The 23,055-nt window shown below is 48.4% G+C and overlaps 1 protein-coding gene across 1 annotated transcript in view; it reads left to right on the forward strand.

Annotated features, from left to right (window-relative positions):
* LOC306916697 (collagen alpha-1(XX) chain-like) overlaps positions 1 to 23,055 on the forward strand; it is a 115,572-nt gene that overhangs the window by 59,085 nt on the left and 33,432 nt on the right. The window contains exons 11-22 of the mRNA XM_079494706.1: positions 2,129 to 2,307; positions 3,870 to 3,999; positions 5,189 to 5,334; positions 5,966 to 6,095; positions 8,714 to 8,853; positions 9,599 to 9,725; positions 14,122 to 14,261; positions 16,863 to 16,995; positions 17,560 to 17,708; positions 19,749 to 19,878; positions 21,140 to 21,256; positions 22,662 to 22,808. Coding sequence (XP_079350832.1) covers positions 2,129 to 2,307; positions 3,870 to 3,999; positions 5,189 to 5,334; positions 5,966 to 6,095; positions 8,714 to 8,853; positions 9,599 to 9,725; positions 14,122 to 14,261; positions 16,863 to 16,995; positions 17,560 to 17,708; positions 19,749 to 19,878; positions 21,140 to 21,256; positions 22,662 to 22,808 — 1,668 coding nt within the window. The remainder of the gene's footprint in view (positions 1 to 2,128; positions 2,308 to 3,869; positions 4,000 to 5,188; positions 5,335 to 5,965; positions 6,096 to 8,713; positions 8,854 to 9,598; positions 9,726 to 14,121; positions 14,262 to 16,862; positions 16,996 to 17,559; positions 17,709 to 19,748; positions 19,879 to 21,139; positions 21,257 to 22,661; positions 22,809 to 23,055) is intronic.

Below are 23,055 nucleotides of genomic sequence, written 5' to 3' on the forward strand. Positions count from 1 at the left end.
GTGAGCATGCTGATGGACCAGCAAGGAGGGAGTTGCAATATTCAAGCCTGGAGATGAGCGAGACTTGGACAAGGAACTGCACAGAACTGAACTGACAGACGTCTTGGTGAGGAACGGTCTCATGGATGTTGTAAACTAAAGGTGGCCTTACACTAGCCGATAATCGAGCATTTTTGACGCTCGGGGGGTGCCCGACCGCTCATAGCGCGATCGGGATCGGCCCGATCAACATCAAGAATGTTTGATTTGCTCTGCCCCGCTCCGATTATCCTGTAGTCGTGTGGTGCTATCAGATTTCAGATTGAAAAAAATCGGCTAGTGTAAGGCCACCTTTAGTGTAAATCTACAGGATAGAGTGATCGCTGCAATATTATATGCCTTGAAGGACAACTGACTGTCCAGGTCGGCCACTCCCAGGGTCAGCCAGGCCACTCCCAGGGCTTTCCAGGGAAAGAAGATCATGATTGCATAATTGAACATGAGGTGGTACAGTAGGAAGACATCACCTGTAAGATAACTCATAAACCAACCAGGTGGAAATAGCGGCACTCCAAAATAAAAGATGCAAGACTGGCTCAGATGCAATTTCTCATGTTTTTATTTGAGAACTCCCAGCGTTCTCAAAATGTATTTTCAAAGCTGAGCACTCACTGCCTTAACCAAGAGCAGTTCCCAGAGGAAGTGCACCTGCCTTTCTTTAAGATGTCAGTTAGGTATGCAGAGCTGTGCTCTTCAATGAGGGTGGGGGGGGGGGGGGGGTTACATCACATACAGTACATACCTGCTATCTAGTATGTATTTATCTTTTTTGTTTATTTATTTAACCGGTTTCTATGCCATGTCTCTCTCTCCTGCTCTCATTCTACCCCTATCCTCTCCCTTCTCATCATGGAATACTCTTCTGCTCTCATTCTACCCCTATCCTCTCCCTTCTCATCATGGAATACTCTTCTGCTCTCATTCTACCCCTATCCTCTCCCTTCTCATCATGGAATACTCTTCTGCTCTCATTCTACCCCTATCCTCTCCCTTCTCATCATGGAATACTCTTCTGCTCTCATTCTACCCCTATCCTCTCCCTTCTCATCATGGAATACTCTTCTGCTCTCATTCTACCCCTATCCTCTCCCTTCTCATCATGGAATACTCTTCTGCTCTCATTCTACCCCTATCCTCTCCCTTCTCATCATGGAATACTCTTCTGCTCTCATTCTACCCCTATCCTCTCCCTTCTCATCATGGAATACTCTTCTGCTCTCATTCTACCCCTATCCTCTCCCTTCTCATCATGGAATACTCTTCTGCTCTCATTCTACCCCTATCCTCTCCCTTCTCATCATGGAATACTACAAAATGTGTGCGCACTAAAAAAATAAAAATAATACTTCTTTACTAACTGTAAACCTGTTGATTCTGATAGCAAGACATACAGTCAGCTCAATACTTACTCACTCACACACCTCACTAAAAATCACTTAAAATCACTTAAAAGTGCATTCCATGATTTCATCGCCCATATGCACAGTAGCGCAGCTATAGCTTGTCATACACGTCAATGTAGAACAGTGGTTCCCAAAGTGGGGTCCGGGGACCCCTAGGGGTCCTTGAGGGAGTTCCAGCGGGTCCCCAGCTAAATGATAGTTATAGGAACCAAATGGACCCTTATGGGTCTGTAACTCTGAGTGTGTACAAATGGAACCCTAACGGGTCCATTTGTACACACTCAAAGTTAAATTAACATTGATTTTATGATATGAATTGGACTCCCAGAGATGAAAATGCCATTCAATGGGGGTCCGTAGCCTGGTCCAACTGGTGGTGCTTGAAATTAAAAGTGTTGAGAATCACTGCTAGAGCCGTAATACAAATCTTCTCTTATGGGGGGTTCGGGTTCCTGGCATATCTCTTCAAATGGGGGTCCGCGGGGCTAATGAGCGTCGATTTGGGGGTCCTAGACATGAAAAACCTTGGGAACCCCTGCTGTAGAACGAAGACATAGTAATAATAATAATAATAAAACTTTATTTGTATAGCACCTTTCATGACAGCTCAAAGTGCTTTACAGAGCAATGGAGAAAGAAAGAAAAGAAAAGCGATAGTAATCCAGTGTGTCTTTCCCTCCCTCCAGGAATGGAGCCCCGGCCTACGGTAGACCCAGTCCTGTCGTACCCCAGTCCCACCGACCTGCGCTTCTCGGGGCTGGGCTCCAGGGAGGTCAGGCTGCACTGGACCACCGGCCTGGCCAGCCTGGCTGTGCAGCAGTACCGGGTGGTCTTCCACAGCTCCGAGGGGCAGAGTCCACAGGAGGTCAGTCCGAGTGACCTGACTCCGCCAGATTGAGGCAGTATTGAGTTCACCAGTTCCCTCCTCCTGCCTGCATCTGATCTCTCTCAAGCAGAAACGATGAACCCGGAAGCAGCGGGACAAAACTCTGATATCTCCATAATAATTTTGAGTTGTTAGGTTGTGTTTACATGTGCGCTGTGGCAGCACTTCAATAAGTCTCGCGTTGATCCCGCCTCTAGCGGCCTCATACAGCCACATATCGCTCCTCTAGAGGCCTCATACAGCCGCATATCGCTCCTCTAGAGGCCTCATACAGCCGCATATCGCTCCTCTAGAGGCCTCATACAGCCACATATCGCTCCTCTAGAGGCCTCATACAGCCGCATATCGCTCCTCTAGCGGCCTCATACAGCCACATATCGCTCCTCTAGAGGCCTCATACAGCCGCATATCGCTCCTCTAGAGGCCTCATACAGCCGCATATCGCTCCTCTAGAGGCCTCATACAGCCACATATCGCTCCTCTAGAGGCCTCATACAGCCACATATCGCTCCTCTAGCGGCCTCATACAGCCACATATCGCTCCTCTAGCGGCCCCATACAGCCACATATCGCTCCTCTAGCGGCCCCATACAGCCGCATATCGCTCCTCTAGCGGCCTCATACAGCCACATATCGCTCCTCTAGCGGCCTCATACAGCCACATATCGCTCCTCTAGCGGCCTCATACAGCCACATATCGCTCCTCTAGCGGCCCCATACAGCCACATATCGCTCCTCTAGCGGCCCCATACAGCCGCATATCGCTCCTCTAGCGGCCTCATACAGCCACATATCGCTCCTCTAGCGGCCTCATACAGCCACATATCGCTCCTCTAGCGGCCTCATACAGCCACATATCGCTCCTCTAGCGGCCCCATACAGCCACATATCGCTCCTCTAGCGGCCTCATACAGCCGCATATCGCTCCTCTAGCGGCCTCATACAGCCGCATATCGCTCCTCTAGCGGCCTCATACAGCCACATATCGCTCCTCTAGAGGCCTCATACAGCCACATATCGCTCCTCTAGCGGCCCCATACAGCCACATATCGCTCCTCTAGAGGCCTCATACAGCCGCATATCGCTCCGGACAGAATTGGTCCGGAGTACATCGTCTCTGCCCGAGAGATCCCAGACTCTCCCTTCTGGCAGAATGCAAATGTTGTCCAGCAGGGGGAGTGGTTCCACCAGGCTACAGTCTGAGGGCCACACCACCAACTCAGCCAGTAAACTGACGCGCTAATGTCTTTGTTTGCCCACTGATCTGATCGCTAGCTTTTTTTTTTAGGGTTTTATTTGAATTTGCAGATTGAATTAGAAATGAAGACAAATGCATAATATGCACTATTGTCTTTCTAACTCTGTGTGTGTGTGTGTGTGTGTGTGTGTGTGTGTGTGTGTGTGTGTGTGTGTGTGTGTGTGTGTGTGTGTGTGTGTGTGTGTGTGTGTGTGTGTGCCGTGCCCTGCCTGCGTGTGGTGCGTGCCTGCCTGCCTGCCTGCCTGCGTGCGTGCGTGCGTGCGTGCGTGCGTCCTCTCTCCAGGTGGTGGTTCCTGGCTCCGCCTCCAGCGTGCTGCTCACAGGGCTGTCCTCCCAGACTCTGTACCACGTGTCCATCTTCCCCGTGTATGAAGACAACGTTGGCCTGGCACTACGAGGAACCGTCACCACACGTAAGAGATGAATGTACAGAGGGATGGTGTACTCTGTACTGTAACCAGACATTAGATGGTGTACTGTATCCAGACATTAGATGGTGTACTGTATCCAGACATTAGATGGTGTACTGTATCCAGACATTAGATGGTGTACTGTATCCAGACAGTAGATGGTGTACTGTAACCAGACATTAGATGGTGTACTGTATCCAGACAGTAGATGGTGTACTGTATCCAGACATTAGATGGTGTACTGTATCCAGACATTAGATGGTGTACTGTATCCAGACATTAGATGGTGTACTGTATCCAGACATTAGATGGTGTACTGTAACCAGACATTAGATGGTGTACTGTAACCAGACATTAGATGGTGTACTGTAACCAGACATTAGATGGTGTACTGTATCCAGACATTAGATGGTGTACTGTATCCAGACAGTAGATGGTGTACTGTATCCAGACATTAGATGGTGTACTGTATCCAGACATTAGATGGTGTACTGCAACCAGACATTAGATGGTGTACTGTATCCAGACATTAGATGGTGTACTGTATCCAGACATTAGATGGTGTACTGTATCCAGACATTAGATGGTGTACTGTATCCAGACATTAGATGGTGTACTGTATCCAGACATTAGATGGTGTACTGTATCCAGACATTAGATGGTGTACTGTATCCAGACATTAGATGGTGTACTGTATCCAGACATTAGATGGTGCTATTTTTCTACAGCTAAAGCACAACATAATATAATGGTTAAAGTGTTTAAATGCTAACGCGACACACATGCGTCCTCAGGTCTAAATGGGTTAACCCATTCTGGGCGGGAACCCCTTTTGGTGTTTTAAGCATTATGTTATACTTTAGCTATTGAGAAATAGCAGATCTACAAGCTCATAGTCTGCTATTGTTGAAGAATCGTGAAAATGTGGTGTAAATCTTTGAATATATATTCTTTTTAACTCAAATCTTTGTGTCTGGAGGATCCCTGGAACTACATACAAATAGTAGCCCGGGCTGTTAATATGCTAAATCGATTCGGACCCCGGGCGTTTATAAGGAACCATCCAAATCTGCTATTTTCGCTATTTTTGTCCAAAAGTGCCCTCTTACGAGATTTCAGCCCCTGCCTCTCTAACAATCTCTGCACGTCCCTTCATACCTTCCTGTCCCTCCGTCCCGTCCCGTCCCATCAGTGCCTCTGGCCACCCCTGAGGACCTGGAGGTGACCCCCTCGTCCCCCAGCAGCCTGAGGGTGAGTTGGGGCGCGGCCGCCGGAGCCTCTCAGTACATGATCCTGTACTCGGCCCTCAGCCACGGAGAGCCTGACGACGCCAAGGAGGTGAGTGAGGACTTTTCACTGCATATCTACAGTATATTGATGTATGTGTGTGTGTGTGTGTGTGTGTGTGTGTGTGTGTGTGTGTGTGTGTGTGTGCGTGTGCGTGTGCGTGTGCGGTGCGTGCATGCGTGCGTGCGTGTGAGATGCATGTTCAAATTCAAATGAAAAGGAGAAATAAATGATTTGCATGCTGTGTGTTTGAGTGTTCCTCTGTATGCGTTGCGACATCCAATTTACAATTAACAATTTAGGCACTTAATCCAGAGCGATTTACAGTAAGCATTGAAACAAAAACAACAAACAAAACAAAAACATGGTAATACATCAATACAACAAAAACATGGTAATACATCAATACAACAAAAACATGGTAATACATCAATACAACAAAAACATGGTAATACATCAATACAACAAAAACATGGTAATACATCAATACAACAAAAACATGGTAATACATCAATACAACAAAAACATGGTAATACATCAATACATAAACATAGTCATCAAGAATCATGAGGAAGCTAAGAGTAGAATATCTGTACAATGCACGTGTATGGACAAGGGTCAGCGACGTCCCTGCCTGTTCCCATCCATATGGGTTGTAATATGCTTTTCTGTGTCTGTCCAGGTGAAGTTCGGTGCTGACCAGACGGTGGTGGAGCTGGGAGGACTGGCGCCGGCCACAGACTACTCTGTCACGCTGTACGCCCTGTACGACGAGGACCCCAGTGACCCGGTCACCGCCATCGCCACCACCTGTACGCTGACCTCTGATGCATCATTAGTGATTAACCCTGAGTGACAGCAGCGGAACATAGAGTTCTCAAATGAATTAGTCTGGCCTGGTCGAGCCTCGGCTTCAACGAAAAGAATAAATAAAAATACGCATTTGTTTTTATGTCCGGATACCCCAGTCCAGGACAGGCTTCAGACGTGCCTCCTCAGGAGATTATTGGCTCAGATCTGAACACATTTTATTGGCTCAGATCTGATTTGGCGTTAGGAACCCGTTGAGACCGCATCATGCCCTCGCTGACGTCGACCACCAGGCAGGGTTCGAACCCACAACCTTCCGCATGAAAGGCATATATGCTTTAACCAAAAAATAATATTTTTCATTATATTTTTGACATTTATTTTTTATTTTCGCTTTCGGGTTTTTCCGGGTTTTCGGGCCTAGCATCATGCTAGTTAGTCAGGCAAGGCCGAGCCTCTGGCCGACCCAGTTAGGACCTAGTTAGGGCCCAGTTAGGACCCAGTTAGGGCCCAGTTAGGACCCAGTTAGGGCCCAGTTAGGGCCCAGTTAGGGCCCAGTTAGGACCCAGTTAGGGCCCAGTTAGGGCCCAGTTAGGACCCAGTTAGGGCCCAGTTAGGGCCCAGTTAGGACCCAGTTAGGACCCAGTTAGGACCCAGTTAGGGCCCAGTTAGGACCCAGTTAGGGCCCAGTTAGGGCCCAGTTAGGACCCAGTTAGGGCCCAGTTAGGACCCAGTTAGGACCCAGTTAGGACCCAGTTAGGACCCAGTTAGGGCCCAGTTAGGACCCAGTTAGGACCCAGTTAGGGCCCAGTTAGGGCCCAGTTAGGGCCCAGTTAGGACCCAGTTAGGGCCCAGTTAGGGCCCAGTTAGGGCCCAGTTAGGACCCAGTTAGGACCCAGTTAGGACCCAGTTAGGGCCCAGTTAGGGCCCAGTTAGGACCCAGTTAGGACCCAGTTAGGGCCCAGTTAGGGCCCAGTTAGGACCCAGTTAGGGCCCAGTTAGGACCCAGTTAGGACCCAGTTAGGACCCAGTTAGGGCCCAGTTAGGGCCCAGTTAGGGCCCAGTTAGGACCCAGTTAGGGCCCAGTTAGGGCCCAGTTAGGACCCAGTTAGGGCCCAGTTAGGGCCCAGTTAGGACCCAGTTAGGACCCAGTTAGGACCCAGTTAGGGCCCAGTTAGGACCCAGTTAGGGCCCAGTTAGGGCCCAGTTAGGACCCAGTTAGGGCCCAGTTAGGACCCAGTTAGGACCCAGTTAGGACCCAGTTAGGGCCCAGTTAGGACCCAGTTAGGACCCAGTTAGGGCCCAGTTAGGGCCCAGTTAGGGCCCAGTTAGGACCCAGTTAGGGCCCAGTTAGGGCCCAGTTAGGACCCAGTTAGGACCCAGTTAGGACCCAGTTAGGGCCCAGTTAGGGCCCAGTTAGGACCCAGTTAGGACCCAGTTAGGGCCCAGTTAGGGCCCAGTTAGGGCCCAGTTAGGGCCCAGTTAGGACCCAGTTAGGGCCCAGTTAGGGCCCAGTTAGGGCCCAGTTAGGGCCCAGTTAGGACCCAGTTAGGGCCCAGTTAGGACCCAGTTAGGGCCCAGTTAGGGCCCAGTTAGGGCCCAGTTAGGGCCCAGTTAGGACCCAGTTAGGGCCCAGTTAGGGCCCAGTTAGGGCCCAGTTAGGGCCCAGTTAGGACCCAGTTAGGGCCCAGTTAGGGCCCAGTTAGGGCCCAGTTAGGGCCCAGTTAGGACCCAGTTAGGGCCCAGTTAGGGCCCAGTTAGGGCCCAGTTAGGGCCCAGTTAGGACCCAGTTAGGGCCCAGTTAGGGCCCAGTTAGGGCCCAGTTAGGGCCCAGTTAGGGCCCAGTTAGGACCCAGTTAGGACCCAGTTAGGGCCCAGTTAGGGCCCAGTTAGGGCCCAGTTAGGGCCCAGTTAGGGCCCAGTTAGGACCCAGTTAGGACCCAGTTAGGACCCAGTTAGGACCCAGTTAGGGCCCAGTTAGGGCCCAGTTAGGGCCCAGTTAGGACCCAGTTAGGGCCCAGTTAGGGCCCAGTTAGGACCCAGTTAGGGCCCAGTTAGGACCCAGTTAGGGCCCAGTTAGGACCCAGTTAGGGCCCAGTTAGGGCCCAGTTAGGGCCCAGTTAGGGCCCAGTTAGGACCCAGTTAGGGCCCAGTTAGGGCCCAGTTAGGGCCCAGTTAGGGCCCAGTTAGGACCCAGTTAGGGCCCAGTTAGGGCCCAGTTAGGACCCAGTTAGGGCCCAGTTAGGACCCAGTTAGGGCCCAGTTAGGGCCCAGTTAGGACCCAGTTAGGGCCCAGTTAGGACCCAGTTAGGGCCCAGTTAGGGCCCAGTTAGGGCCCAGTTAGGGCCCAGTTAGGACCCAGTTAGGGCCCAGTTAGGACCCAGTTAGGGCCCAGTTAGGGCCCAGTTAGGGCCCAGTTAGGACCCAGTTAGGGCCCTGTTAGGACCCAGTTAGGGCCCAGTTAGGGCCCAGTTAGGGCCCAGTTAGGGCCCAGTTAGGACCCAGTTAGGACCCAGTTAGGGCCCAGTTAGGACGGGGCCTTAATCTTTCAGTCCCGTTGAGAACTCTATAGCGGAGCACTCATTTAGAATGTGTCCCCCTCTCCTCCTGTCCCCCGCAGTCCCCCTGCCCCCCCCGCTGAGTGTGCAGTTCCCCATGGTCACCCACAGCATGCTGAGGGTCAGCTGGGTGCCCGGGGCCGGCGACGTGCCTGGACACAGAGTGGTCTGCAGCACCAACCACGGCAGTGACGTCAAGCAGGTGACCTCGCAACTGACCCTTATACCTGACCTCGCAACTGACCCTTATACCTGACCTCGCAACTGACCCTTATTCTCAACAGCCATTCATCTGTCTGTCTGTTACTCTTTACATTGTTCAATGAACTCACCCGCTTCGAATGTATTAATTTCACCCCTTAATCAAGAGAATGTTGGTGATCAGAAGCTTAGAATGCAGCCAGAATGTGATCATCACACACAGGGACGTGCAGAGAGTGTTAGAGAAACAGGGGCTGAAATTCTGAAAGAGGGCACTTTTGGAAGAAAATAGCCGATCTACAAGCTTGTAGATCAGCTATTGTCTAGGCGTGACCCCCACACTCGTTGGCTACTGGAGATGCGGTGATGACATGGATTTCTAAACAAACTCTTTCAATGCAAAATGCTGAGTTCAAGATCAGGAGAGTTCAGAAAAAGCACATATTTTTCCAAAATAGCAGACCTACAAGCTCGTGCCGAGTATCGAGCTTGTAGATCTGCTATTTTGCAATAGCTAAAAGTATTATAAAATGCATAAAACACCAAAAGGGGTTCCCGCCCAAAATGGGTTAAGTAGGAACCCCCAAGTTAACAAACAGCTGGCTGGCACTGTGCCATCTTGGTATACCCTCAACAGCAGCAACCGCAATGCATCATTATTATGCAACCTTGAGTTTATGCTATGCTACTAAGCCTTGTAGTCAAAGTGTGGCTATACGGCTGTATTCATTGGACTCCTCTTCCAGGTGGAGGTGACAGGAGTGAACTCAGTGCTGGTCCAGAACCTGTCCTCCCTGTCCAGATACCTGGTGTCGGTCCAGTCCCGGTACCCCCACGGCCTGTCAGCACCGCTCACAGGCAACGTCACCACACGTAAGTCCAGTCCCTGTACCCCCACGGCCTGTCGGCACCGCTCACAGGCAACGTCACCACACGTAAGTCCAGTCCCTGTACCCCCACGGCCTGTCAGCACCGCTCACAGGCAACGTCACCACACGTAAGTCCAGTCCCGGTACCCCCACGGCCTGTCAGCACCGCTCACAGGCAACGTCACCACACGTAAGAACCTTTATATTTACCCCTGTCTGCAGTGTGAGAGTGTCCATTTGTTAAATCAAAATCCCATCCAGAACAGTCTAAAGCAGAGGCACGTGAAGTGGTTGCATGCTGTGATCTTTGTGCTGATCTCCAGCAGCTGACCCGACTCGAGGATTCAGTCAAATGGAACAATCAATGTGTCATTCATTTTCTGCAGATCATGTTCGAAGTCTGTTTCCTTGCAGTGTTCACATACATGCATCTTCATTTCCCCCTGATTCCAGGTTTAGGTTTAGTTGTCATTTTTTGTTTACACATAAAACAAAATTGTGTTTCACACACACTCCACAGCAAGACTTTCACTTCAGTGCACAATAAATAAAACTCATCTTAAAGTATAAGCAATAATATGTCTACATTTTAATGTTTGTTTGTTTTTCCTGTATTCAGACAGCCAGCAATGAGTAAAACACGCCCCAAAAATATTTAGTCTCTGTGACACATCTAGGGGCCACAATCTGCATTCAAAGATGTTCCTAGAAGCTTTGTCATTGGTGGAAAAAAAATTGTCTTCTATACCGCCATACGACATGACATTCAGCTGTCTTAACACTTTGATTGCTGGAAGATCTCAACAGGCCTATTTGGATGTTGCTGCCATTTAACATTGCACAAAGGCCTTGTTCGGGGGCCCACAGTAAAATGTTCTCTTATAGCGAGAATCACACGCCTACATCAAAAGAAAGCTGAACTTGTCCACTTCAATTAAAAAAATACATTTTGATTTTACCATGTTCCATTCTGGAGATATTGACCTTTTTGCAACACCTGCATTTGCCTGGAAGTGGTTATCTTGAACAGCGAGCAGAGTTATGGATGGTTTAAAGTCAGAGACATTGACAGGCAGATATAAAATTGAACCCAATAAATATCCTATACATCCTATACACCGAATGAAAGCCCTGAATGTGTACTTTTACGAGGAAAACAGTAAACATTGATCCCATCTACAGTTAGACAGTAATTGGTTATTGAATGCAGCTTGTGCCCACCAGATAACTTCAGAGAAGACATGGACGTGAACTCCTCAATATTCACAAAATAAGGCCTATAGCGACATATAAATACTATATACCGTATGAAACAGAAGACTCTCTGCTTTCATAAGGAAAAAAATCACACCCGTGTGAACTGAGTGGTGTAGGGTAATGAAATCATGTCTGACGTAATGTGTGCAGAGAAAATGACCACGGTTGCTATGTTCACCCTGTTCACCCGGGTGTGATTTAATTACGTCAGAAATTATTTTGAACATAGCAACCGTGGTCATTTTTTCTGCACACAAAAGCCAGTTGTAGGAGTGGTTTACACCACTCAAAAAAATTGTACTGTAATAATAAAAAAATCACACCCCTGTGAAGTGAGCAGTGCAACTCTACTTCTCTACTTATTCACTACAGCTCGCTATATACGGACTGAGACAGAAAGTCATGTAAAGCTTTTATTTACAGTTTGGTCTGTAAACTTCTACTGTAATAATAAAAATCACACCCCTGTGAAGTGAGCGGTCAAACTCTGTTCTCTACAGCTCGCTATATACGGACTGAGGCAGAAAGTCATGTAAACCTTTTATTTACAGTTTGGTCTGTAAACTTCTACTGTAATAATAAAAATCACACCCCTGTGAAGTGAGCGGTGCAACTGTTCTCTACAGTTGCACCGCGCAACTGTAGAGAACAGTTGCACCGCTCACTTCACAGGGGTGTGATTTGTATTATTACAGTAGAAGTTTACAGACCAAACTGTAAATAAAAGGTTTACATGACTTTCTGTCTCAGTCCGTATATAGCGAGCTGTAGTGAATAAGTACAGAACAGTTGCAACGCTCACTTCACAGGGGTGTGATTTTTATTATTACAGTAGAAGTTTACAGACCAAACTGTAAATAAAAGGTTTACATGACTTTCTGCCTCAGTCCGTATATAGCGAGCTGTATTGAATAAGCAGAGAACAGAATATGGGACAGAGTTGCACCACTCACTTCACATGGGTGTGATTTTTATTATTACTACAGTAGAAGTTTTTGAGTGGTGTAAACCACTCCTACAACTGGCTTTTGTGTGCATAAAAAAATGACCGTGGTTGCTATGTTCAAAATAATTTCTGACGTAATTAAATCACACCCGGGTGAACTGGATGACCGTAGCAACCGTGGTCATTTTCTCTGCGCAAAAAAAGCCAGTTGTGAAATCACATCCAGGTGTGATACATACATTTATCAAAAATGATAGCTTTTTTTACTTAACATATTTTGTGTGATTTCATTACGTCAGACATTACGTCAGACCACAGCTGATCATGCTATATAAAACCTTACACCACTCAGTTCACACGGGTGTGATTTTTTTCTTATGAAAGCAGAGAGTCTTCTGTTTCATACGGTATATAGTATTTATATGTCGCTATAGGCCTTATTTTGTGAATATTGAGTTCGGGTCCATGTCTTCTCTGCAGTAACAGTTATATCTGGTGGGCGCAATGTGCAATGTAACCAATTTATGACAAACTGTACATGGGATCAATGTTTACTCTTTTCCTCGTAAAAGTACACATTCAGGGCTTTCATTCGGTGTATAGGATGTATAGCATATTTATTGTGTTTATTGTTATATCTGCCTGTCAATGTCTGACTATAAACCTTCATAACTCTTTGCTTTCTTAGATGATGATGATGATTGCCTCATTGTCTTGATCGCAAAACATTGGGGGGGGGGGTTCATGGGCACATTGGGCAGCAAAAGTCTTGATCCGTACGGCTATAAAAAGTCCCATTCCACCGTTCGGTTCAGAACTATAGTATAACGGTGAGACGCGTTGTCATCATCAGCTGATTTTGTTTTTCAAGCTAGTGAAGTATATTATTTACTAACAAGAGAACATGCCTGGGCATGCAGGTTGGAGGCGATGGAGGAAAAAAAAAGATTCCCCCGGCTGTGATGTCAACGACAACGGATCACAACACCACGGTTTAGGACGCGGAAAAGTTCGTTATACATTACACCCGGGTCGATTACGTCCCCGATGCGTTCATTGCGGTCTTATCACTACAATTATAATGAATAAAAAAGCGTTACAATCACACGTCCGAGCGATCTCCGATTATGACGGTTCTGCATGGCGATACGTGATCCACCAACGGCACACTGTCTTGTCGTGGCGGCCCCTCGATACTGTGGTTAGTTCGTAGTATTGTAGGCTCGGGGATCGTTTGGTCGCTACAGTATGAAGAAGGAAACATGCATCTGTCCATGTGTGTTGCAGACGCAATGCAATGCCGATCGGTTGTTTTTTTCCGAGAGACAGAGCCAGCCAGGACAGAGCCCCCATCTCGCAAGGCTCCTCCTGCAGGAGAAACAGGAGGGGAGGGGGGAATCGAGTAGTATAGTGTTGTGTGAAAGCCAATAGCTGGAGGAAAGCCTGGTGAGGCGAGGTTAGGTGAAATTTGATTCTTTTCATACACCGACTGGATCATTCCATGGGCGCGCATGGGCGCGTCCATTTTAGACTGGCTTAGTGGCTTCTACACGTAAAGCGGCCCGCCCTCCTGTTTTCAGGATGGGAGGGGGGTTTTTTTTTTGTCCGGGTGGGTAAAAAGATGAATGAAAGTATGCTATAAAAAAGTGATTGAAACGTATTGATACGTGATCCGCACCCGACGTTTGATTAATTGATAACGTATTGATACGCGATTCGCGTCGGCTGTGTTAACTCCTTCTCTGGCAGTGAGGGTTCCGTCTCCCTCTGACCTCAGGGTGACCAACTTCTGTCTTAACTCCTTCTCTGGCAGTGAGGGTTCCGTCTCCCTCTGACCTCATGGTGACCAACCTCTGTCTTAACTCCTTCTCTGGCAGTGAGGGTTCCGTCTCCCTCTGACCTCATGGTGACCAACTTCTGTCTTAACTCCTTCTCTGGCAGTGAGGGTTCCGTCTCCCTCTGACCTCATGGTGACCAACTTCTGTCTTAACTCCTTCTCTGGCAGTGAGGGTTCCGTCTCCCTCTGACCTCATGGTGACCAACTTCTGTCTTAACTCCTTCTCTGGCAGTGAGGGTTCCGTCTCCCTCTGACCTCATGGTGACCAACCTCTGTTTTAACTCCTTCTCTGGCAGTGAGGGTTCCGTCTCCCTCTGACCTCATGGTGACCAACTTCTGTTTTAATTCCTTCTCTGGCAGTGAGGGTTCCGTCTCCCTCTGACCTCAGGGTGACCAACTTCTCTGGCAGTGACATCACCGTGCACTGGGAGGCGGCCGCCGATGATGTCGTCTCCTACCTCATCAAATGGATCTCCCTCAGCGGAGGAGACCTGAGACAGGTAGGGAGGGAGGGAGGGAGGCAGGGAGGAAGGGCGGGCGGGCGGAGGGAGGGACGGACGGACGGACGGAGGGAGGGAGGGAGGGAGGGAGGGAGGGACGGACGGACGGAGGGAGGGAGGGAGGGAGGGACGGACGGACGGACGGACGGACGGACGGACGGAGGGAGGGAGGGAGGGAGGGAGGGAGGGAGGGAGGGAGGGACGGACGGACGGACGGACGGACGGAGGGAGGGAGGGAGGGAGGGAGGGAGGGAGGGAGGGAGGGACGGACGGACGGACGGACGGACGGACGGACGGAGGGAGGGAGGGAGGGAGGGACGGACGGACGGACGGACGGACGGACAGATTATGGATGGATGAATAGATAAACTGACGGGTGGATGGATGGATGGGTGGTCAAGGTAAACTTGATTGTCCACAATGGATATTTGGCTTGGGCTTCCAGTGCCTTGGGGGCAGCGGTGGCTCATGGGTAGAGTGGCCGGATGGTAACGGCAAGGTTAGTGCCAGAGTTAAAGTGTCAAAGTGTCCTTGAGCAAGACACTGAACCCCTAATTGCTCCTGATGTGCTGGTTGGCGCCTTGCATGGTTTTCCGCCGCCATCGGTGTATGAATGTGTGTGTGAATGGGTGAATGTAATGCACAATCTATGTAAAGGTGTGTGAATGTGTGTGTGAATGTAATGCACAATCTATGTAAAGCGCCTTGGATAAAGGTGCTATATAAATGTACCATTTACCTTCCACCCCTGCTGCAGCCCCACAAACGTACAAAAAACACATTAGTGATGGATGGGCAAGACAAGTATAAAATAGCCGATCTACAAGCTTTTGGGCTACTTTAGTTCATTTTAATAAATAATTGAGATGCAACGTTATGCCTTGTCAAGGACTCAAGGACATCCCACAGCATGCTTCGAATATATTTGTAATGAACAGCCGTGAGATGAATCAATAAAGATAGAGTAATCCCTATTCATTCTTGTCCTGGCCTGGGTTTATGATGCAAGCCTGGAAGGGAGAGCTTGGGATCGATGAGACTCATGAGAGTGTCTCATCACCTCTCAGTGAGTTGATTAGTTACAACAGTTTTTAGACATTCTCTCACACATAAGGCTTATATTGTTATAACTTATAACTAGAACTCTTGCGTGTCTCCGGCTCACTCGAGTCTAGAGGCCCCCCACCCTAAAAGAACATGACATTACACAGCACCAGATGGCAGCAGAGAGGAGCAAAGCATGGTGGTGTAACGCAGAAACCTGTGGCCTGTAGAATGATGTTACCGTTAGGTGTTACCGTGACGTTTGATGACGTTGTGTACAGTGGGTAAAAGAGGTGGCTGAAATGTGCCTGAAGAATGAATGGGGTTTTATATTAACTGTACAATTATGTGAAGACATTGATAATAAGATTAGACCCAAGGCAGAGTACGTATGAATAGTCTGTGGCAAGTTTGGAGGCAAGTGGAGTGCTGGTAGGCTGGATCCTAGCAAACACACCACAACGTCCTAATCTTAGTTCTGGTTGTGGGATGGGATGGCCTTGCTGCAGTGGAATGCTCTGCCACTAGACACACATAAGATAAGAGAGAACTAATACAAAGACTGCCAACATAATTTGTTGCAATGTTCCCTTCACAGTGGAGGAGTGAGTGGTTGGTTAGTTGGTTGAATGCATCAGATGAATGCACAGACAGAATAAGCATGTCCAACGTTCCCAAACCTTTTCATGTCAAGGACCCCCGCGGACCCCCATTTGAAAAGATATTCCAGGGACCACCATAAGAGAAGAGTTTTATGGCTCTAGCAGTGATTCTCAACCCGTTTCATTTCAAGGACCCCCAGTTTGACATGCATATTAGTCTACGGACCCCCATTTAATGGCATTTCTATCTCTGGGACCCCAATTTATGTTGTAAAATCAATGTAAATTTAACTCTGAGAGTACACTCAGAGTTACAGACCCACAAGGGTCCATTTGGTTCCAACCTATCATTTAGCTGGGGACCCCCTGGAACTCCCCTCAAGGACCCCTGGGGGTCCCCGGACCCCACTTTGGGAACCACTGGCATACAGTACAGTACAGCAGACAAAGTTCTCTCTCTCTCTGTGTGTGTGTGTGTGTGTGCGTGCGTGCGTGCGTGCGTGCGTGCGTGCGTGCGTGCGTGCGTGCGTGCGTTCCAGCTGAGGGGGAGTGGGGACAGTGAAGGGGCTCTGTTGGAGGGGGGGGGCTATCGTGTGTGTGTGTGTGTGTGTGTGTGTGTGTGTGTGTGTGTGTGTGTGCGTGTGTGCGTGTGTGCGTGTGTTCCAGCTGAGGGTGAGTGGGGACAGTGAAGGGGCTCTCCTGGAGGGGGTGGAGGACGATAAGGAGTATCATCTCTCTGTGTGTGTGTGTGTGTGTGTGTGTGTGTGTCTGTGTGTGTTGCAGCTCATCTCTCTGTGTGTGTGTCTGTGTGTGTTGCAGCTCATCTCTCTGTGTGTGTGTCTGTGTGTGTTGCAGCTCATCTCTCTGTCTGTGTGTCTGTGTGTGTTGCAGCTCATCTCTCTGTGTGTGTGTCTGTGTGTGTTGCAGCTCATCTCTCTGTGTGTGTGTTTTCCAGCTCAGGGTGAGTGGGGACAGTGAGGGGGCTCTCCTGGAGGGGGTGGAGGACGATAAGGAGTATCAGATCTCTCTGTCTGCTCTGTACGCTGACGGAGCACAGAGCGAAGCTGTGGCTATACGCTACAGCACCTGTGAGTGACACGCACACACACACACGCACGCACATGCACGCACGCACACATGTCGCACGCACACATGTCGCACGCACACATGTCGCACGCACACACGCTATTCGTGTAGACCAGGGGTTCCCTAAGGGTTAGGTTTTAAACTTTTAACCAAAACATTTCACTTACTCTACCATTAAACTAAATAATGATAAAAAGATTCAAAAGTGTCAGAAATAGCAGATCCAGAACAACATACATACATCATGTCCCCGAACAGTGAGTCTCTGCCCTCTCTCTTGACCAGCTCAGTGGCCTTGTGGTTAGAGTGTCCGCCCTGAAACCGGCCGGGTCATACCAAAGACTGTAACAATGGGAGCCAATGCCTCCCTGCTTGACACTCAGCATCAATGGGTTGGATTGGGGGGTCAAATCAACTAATGATTTCCGAGCACGGCACGGCTGCAGCTCACCGCTCCAAGAGATGAGTCAAATGCGGAGAACAAATTTCACTGTGGTAACGTGTGACGTCTTTGACTTTGACTCTCTCTCTCTACTCTCTCTCTGTGTGTGTTTTCAACCCTACAGTGTCTGGCGGGGGGCCGTCCAGCGTGTCCATCTCAGACGAGACGGCGGTCAGCCTGCTGGTCAGCTGGGTTCCCCCCAACGCTCACGTCCTGCAGTACCGCGTGTCCCACACCGCTCTGACCGGAGCCCAGGACGCGCCGGAGAGCACGGTGAGTCCCTCCACACCTCACTGACCGGAGCTGACGCTTGTAGGTTTTCTGAGCTCAATTGCACCCAAAAAACCTGAACTTTTAACATTCAGTAGATTTTCTGTGGTCTGGGGTTTTCTGACTCAAACAAGTGATCTGATTTGCCTGTGGAGTGTGAGGTAAGAGTCCACAAATCTCGCAGCAGATGTCACCGTTTTCACTGTTTCCATTGCAGCTCAAAAGGCTTCACAGACACAGAGAAAATCCCAGACCACAGAAAATCCACTGAATGTTCAGGTTTTTTTTTTTAGGTCATAAAAAATAAAAATAAATGAAAATTAAGGTCATGATGAAACCTTTTAAAGTAATTTTAAAGCATCTGTACTTTGCTTGAGTTTGTGTGTATTTGTATTCCTTACATGACATTCTGACACAGGGTGCATTTGACAGTGGCCTTGTGGTTAGAGTGTCCGCCCTGAAACTGGGAGGTCGGGGGTTCGATCCCCGGCCGGGTCATACCAAAGACTGTAAAAATGGGACCCAATAGAGACACACGGGGACTACAAATGTCACGCCCCCAAATGAGACAGTGGCCCCACTTCTGGTCCGTTTCAACTGTGTACTGCAGCTGCCAATGCAATCCCTATGAGAGGCATCATGAAATACCCTAATTTCACTGGTTCATTACTGAGGCTATAGCGATTTTCTTTTGTGTTGTAATAAAGTGTCCCATATGTTTGATTTGTCCTTTTCAATGTCACATACCTGCCATCTCAATATACATCCTACAATGTACTATAATATACTCCATCATTTTGTGAAAAGTGCTAGCATTGTAAATCTCAAGTCAAAGTGGTCGCACGGTATATACGTCACGGATGCATCCCTTGAGGTTTTCAATACCCAGATATATTTGTTGTATTTGTTTTATATGCTATGTATTTGTTGAAAATTATCTAAACAGCATCTTGCAAGACTATTATTAATACTCATCTGGAGAATTCACTAGGTAGTTGAAAATGTCAGGATGTCACTCCTCCATTTAGCTGGGTTATTTTCCCATGCAACTATTCAGCAAAGTTAATTATACAACAAGTTGACAGCGATAAAACACACCGTCGGAGCTCCGTGGTAGGTAGAACATATATAGTAAGCCTGTGATATGTTGAAAATATAGACATGAATAACAAAGTCAGTCGGGATCGGGATGTATATTGAGAATTACACTCTTCAAAGTCGGCGCTCGTAGCCTCGTAAAGGCAGTGACGTCCCGTAAAAGCGACAGGTTCTCTGTCTGCCGTCTCCCCTCTGCTCCGTTAACATTATGGGTAACTCATTCAAGTGGTAAATTAAATGTGAAATACATCCTCTATTGAGAAAACAACAATATATGTTGACAAAGACACTTCATACATTTGGAAACATATTTTTATTCAAATCAATATAGTCTTCAGTTCATTTCATATTATTTTAAAAGTAGGCTAACTACAGTTGAATTTCAACGGACTTCTATGGGCTGGCCTGCAGTATCCGTGCCAACGGACCAGAAGACTTCTATGGGCTGGCCTGCAGTATCCGTGCCAACGGACCAGAAGACTTCTATGGGCTGGCCTGCAGTATCCGTGCCAACGGACCAGAAGACTTCTATGGGCTGGCCTGCAGTATCCGTGCCAACGGACCAGAAGACTTCTATGGGCTGGCCTGCAGTATCCGTGCCAACGGACCAGAAGACTTCTATGGGCTGGCCTGCAGTATCCGTGCCAACGGACCAGAAGTCGGGACGCTGTCTCATTTGGGGGCGTGACATTTGTAGTCCCCGTGTGTCTCTATGCCTCCCTGCTTGGAACTCAGCATCAAAGGGTTGGATTGGGGCCGGGGGGTCAAATCTACTAATTAAATGATTCCCGAGCGCGGCACGGCTGGAGCTCACCGCTCCTTGGCTGCGGCTCACCGCTCCTTGGCTGCAGCTCACTGCTCCAAGAGATGGGTCAAATGCGGAGAACAAATTTCACTGCAGTAACGTGTGTGACTAATCGTACAACTTTGACTTGTTTCGTCCAGGTGTTGGTGGCAGGGAGTGAAAGACGGGTGGAGCTCCAGTCGTTGCTGCCGGACACTCGCTACAGCGTCCTGGTGACGGCCGAGTACCGAAACAGAGAAGGAGGCAGCGGTGCTGCCCAGGGCAAAACCAGTGAGTACCGCCAGGGACGTGCACACATAGACATCAAAGGGGGCTTGAGCCCCTGCCCTTGTACCCGTCTGTAAAACAACTGCCCTCTCCAGACCACGAATGCAGCTTTCCATGGTGAAAGAAATGCAAATGCCCTCCCCCTCCTCTCCAAGTCTCCTGAACTTGGAACGTAGCATTTTGCATTGAACTAATTTGTTTCAAAATCCATGTCTTTACACCGCATCTCCACTAGCTAAAGAGTGCTGGGTTGCGAACAGTGGGAAGTGAGCGTCCTCACTTCCCACATTCACACACCGACACCAATGGTGTGGACTACAATTACCATACTGTACACTCACCCCACCTTGTGGAGAGGGAGAGGGCTGCCTTACTGAGACAACTTGTAGTCCAGGAAGGAAGGAAGACCAGTCAGTGTCCATGATATCATGGACACTTTGAAATACTAAAATATCAAAAAAACACATATTAGCCACATAAAAAAACCCCAGGGAAGTGTTTCTTGTCTCCCAAACTCATCATTGAAATAAGATCTGGTTGCAAAAGTGTCCCTTCAATGGGTCAATACTGGCATCTCAACCATTGATTTAAAACTGGAACCCACCTATGCTTTCTATGGCATAGGCAGCTCCCGGCAGGATCCGCCAGGAGAAACTACGCGCAGCTGCATCATCATGAGACTGATTAATTAGAGCGACAGAGAGAGAGAGGAGTGTGTGTGCGTGTGTGCGTCAATAAACAATGGTGCATGCAGACGATCAGCAATCAGCAGAGAGTGAGCAACGTTTGCGCTACTCTATGCCGAATTGAAGTGGACTCAGACCCAGACTTTGTTTTTCTCCCTGGAAATAAAAACGTCTGGGATTCCGGGGCTACCGTTGATTTGACTCAGAGCTGTCCTCATAACTATGTTTGTACATCACTGAGTCTCTGTGGGTGTCTCTCTCTCTCTCTCTCTCTCTCTCTCCTCTCCAGCCAGTCTGCGTGTGAGCAGTGTGAGTGTGTTTGTACATCACTGAGTCTCTGTGGGTGTCTCTCTCTCTCTCTCTCTCCTCTCCAGCCAGTCTGCGGGTCAGCAGTGTGAGTGTGTTAGTACATCACTGAGTCTCTGTGGGTGTCTCTCTCTCTCTCTCTCTCTCTCTCTCTCTCTCTCCTCTCCAGCCAGTCTGCGGGTCAGCAGTGTGAGTGTGTTAGTACATCACTGAGTCTCTGTGGGTGTCTCTCTCTCTCTCTCTCTCTCTCTCTCTCTCTCTCTCCTCTCCAGCCAGTCTGCGGGTCAGCAGTGTGAGTGTGGTGAGGTCTGACCACTCCAGTATCTGTGTGTCCTGGAGGCCGGTGTCAGCCGTCAACGCATACCGCCTCGTCATCCAGTCTGTCAAAGGTTAGAGTCCCTCATTAAGCACTGCAAGCCCTATTATACTTAATCGTACAATGTAGGGTTGTCCCGATCGGATCGGGTGATCGGAAATCGGGGCTGATCACGTCATTTTTAAATGATCGGGAATCGGATCGGGAGCCAAAAAACGTGATCCCTAGTATCAATATTCCATATCCATGATATATCCATATCATGATATTAGACTGGAAATAGTCTGTGTATTGGTATATTGTACTATTGTGATATGGCATAAACGTGTTCTATAAAATATAAATATCGGATTGGGAAAAATCGGTATCGGCAGATGTTCAAAATCAAAAGATCGGAATCGGATCGGGAGCAAAAGAAACGGGATCGGAAGCTCAAGAAGTTGTGAGCTTGTGCCCAGTGCATTCTGGGAGTTAAATGCACTGTTTTTCAAGCTTAGCCGTAGACTTACAGGCTCCGTGGACTATTTTAAACTGTGCTAAGTAAGCAATGTTGTGCACAGAGAGAGGACTTATGTATAGAGGAGAAAACAGAATCCTACTTTTCAGCAGACAGTTTGAGCCCCAAATCATGTTCCCAGTCAGCCTTTATCTTATCTAAGGGCGCAGGGCTCAAATTGGAAATGATATCGACAGAAAGTCATCAATAGGATTAGCATTATAGGCTCATCAGGAACGCCAGGTGATATAGAGCAGTGGTTCCCAAAGTGGGGTCCGGGGACCCCCAGGGGTCCCTGAGGCAGTTCCAGGGGGTCCCCAGCTAAATGATAGTGTGGAACCAAATGGACCCTTATGGTGGCTATAACTCTGAGAGTGTACAAATGGACATTTGGTTCCATTTGTCCATTTGTTCTTTGACTTGGTCAAAAGATGCAAACCTCCCCTCTATAAATAGGCCTTTAAACCATTTGATGCCTTTCCCATGTCCATTCTGGAAGGTCAAGTCTTGCATTGATGTGACAAAAAGATGGTTGGAGGCAACCGGACTGACCAGTACAGGGAGCGGACTCTATAATTACTATGTTCTTCTGGACTGAACCTCTGACGCACAGCTGGGTGGACTATTAAATCAGGCAAGGAAGGGAAGGGAGCGCCAAGCTGGGCACTGAGGATAGCTGGAAGCAACACATCCCTTACACCACTTTAGCTCCAAAGATCTCCATTCTGTCCCTCTTTACCCCTTTAAGTAACATCTTACTTAAAGCAAAGTAATTTAACTAATGAGACTTCAGCTGGCTAATTTCCAATGCTTGTTTCCTTCTCTGTGTGTGTCTGTCTGTCTGTCTGTCTGTCTGCGTGTGTGACATGCGCATCTCCCCGTGTGTGTGTGTGTGTGTGTGTGTGTGTGTGTGTGTGTGTGTGTGTGTGTGTGTGTGTGTGTGTGTGTGTGTGTGTGTGTGTGTGTGTGTGTGTGAACCCAGACAAGCAGCAGAAGGAGGAAATGGTGGACGAGTCGAGCAGCAGTCATTGTTTCACCCATCTGGAAGCAGAGACTGTGTACCGCATCAGCGTGCACTCCCGTCTTGGCTCAGCAGAGGGCGCCGCCGTATCCATTTTGCATCCTACAGGTCAGATATGGGGTCACTGTACTGTGAATTCACAATAAATAATCAGCTATGGAAGTTCCATTTTGTGACAATTTATGAAATACATTCATAGATTTGTCATTTCCAGAGTTTGTATGTTGTAGATGTAGACTGTTGGTTTATATTTAACAGACGTGTTGTTCAGTGTGGTTTTTGGCAGCACATTTTGATTTTAGTTTTAGTCACATTTTAGTCACCTGGAATGTGTTAGTGTTAGTCTAGTTTTAGT

This window comes from Electrona antarctica (genome assembly GCF_951216825.1).
Source record: "Electrona antarctica genome assembly, chromosome: 2".
Taxonomy (NCBI): Eukaryota; Metazoa; Chordata; class Actinopteri; order Myctophiformes; family Myctophidae; genus Electrona; species Electrona antarctica.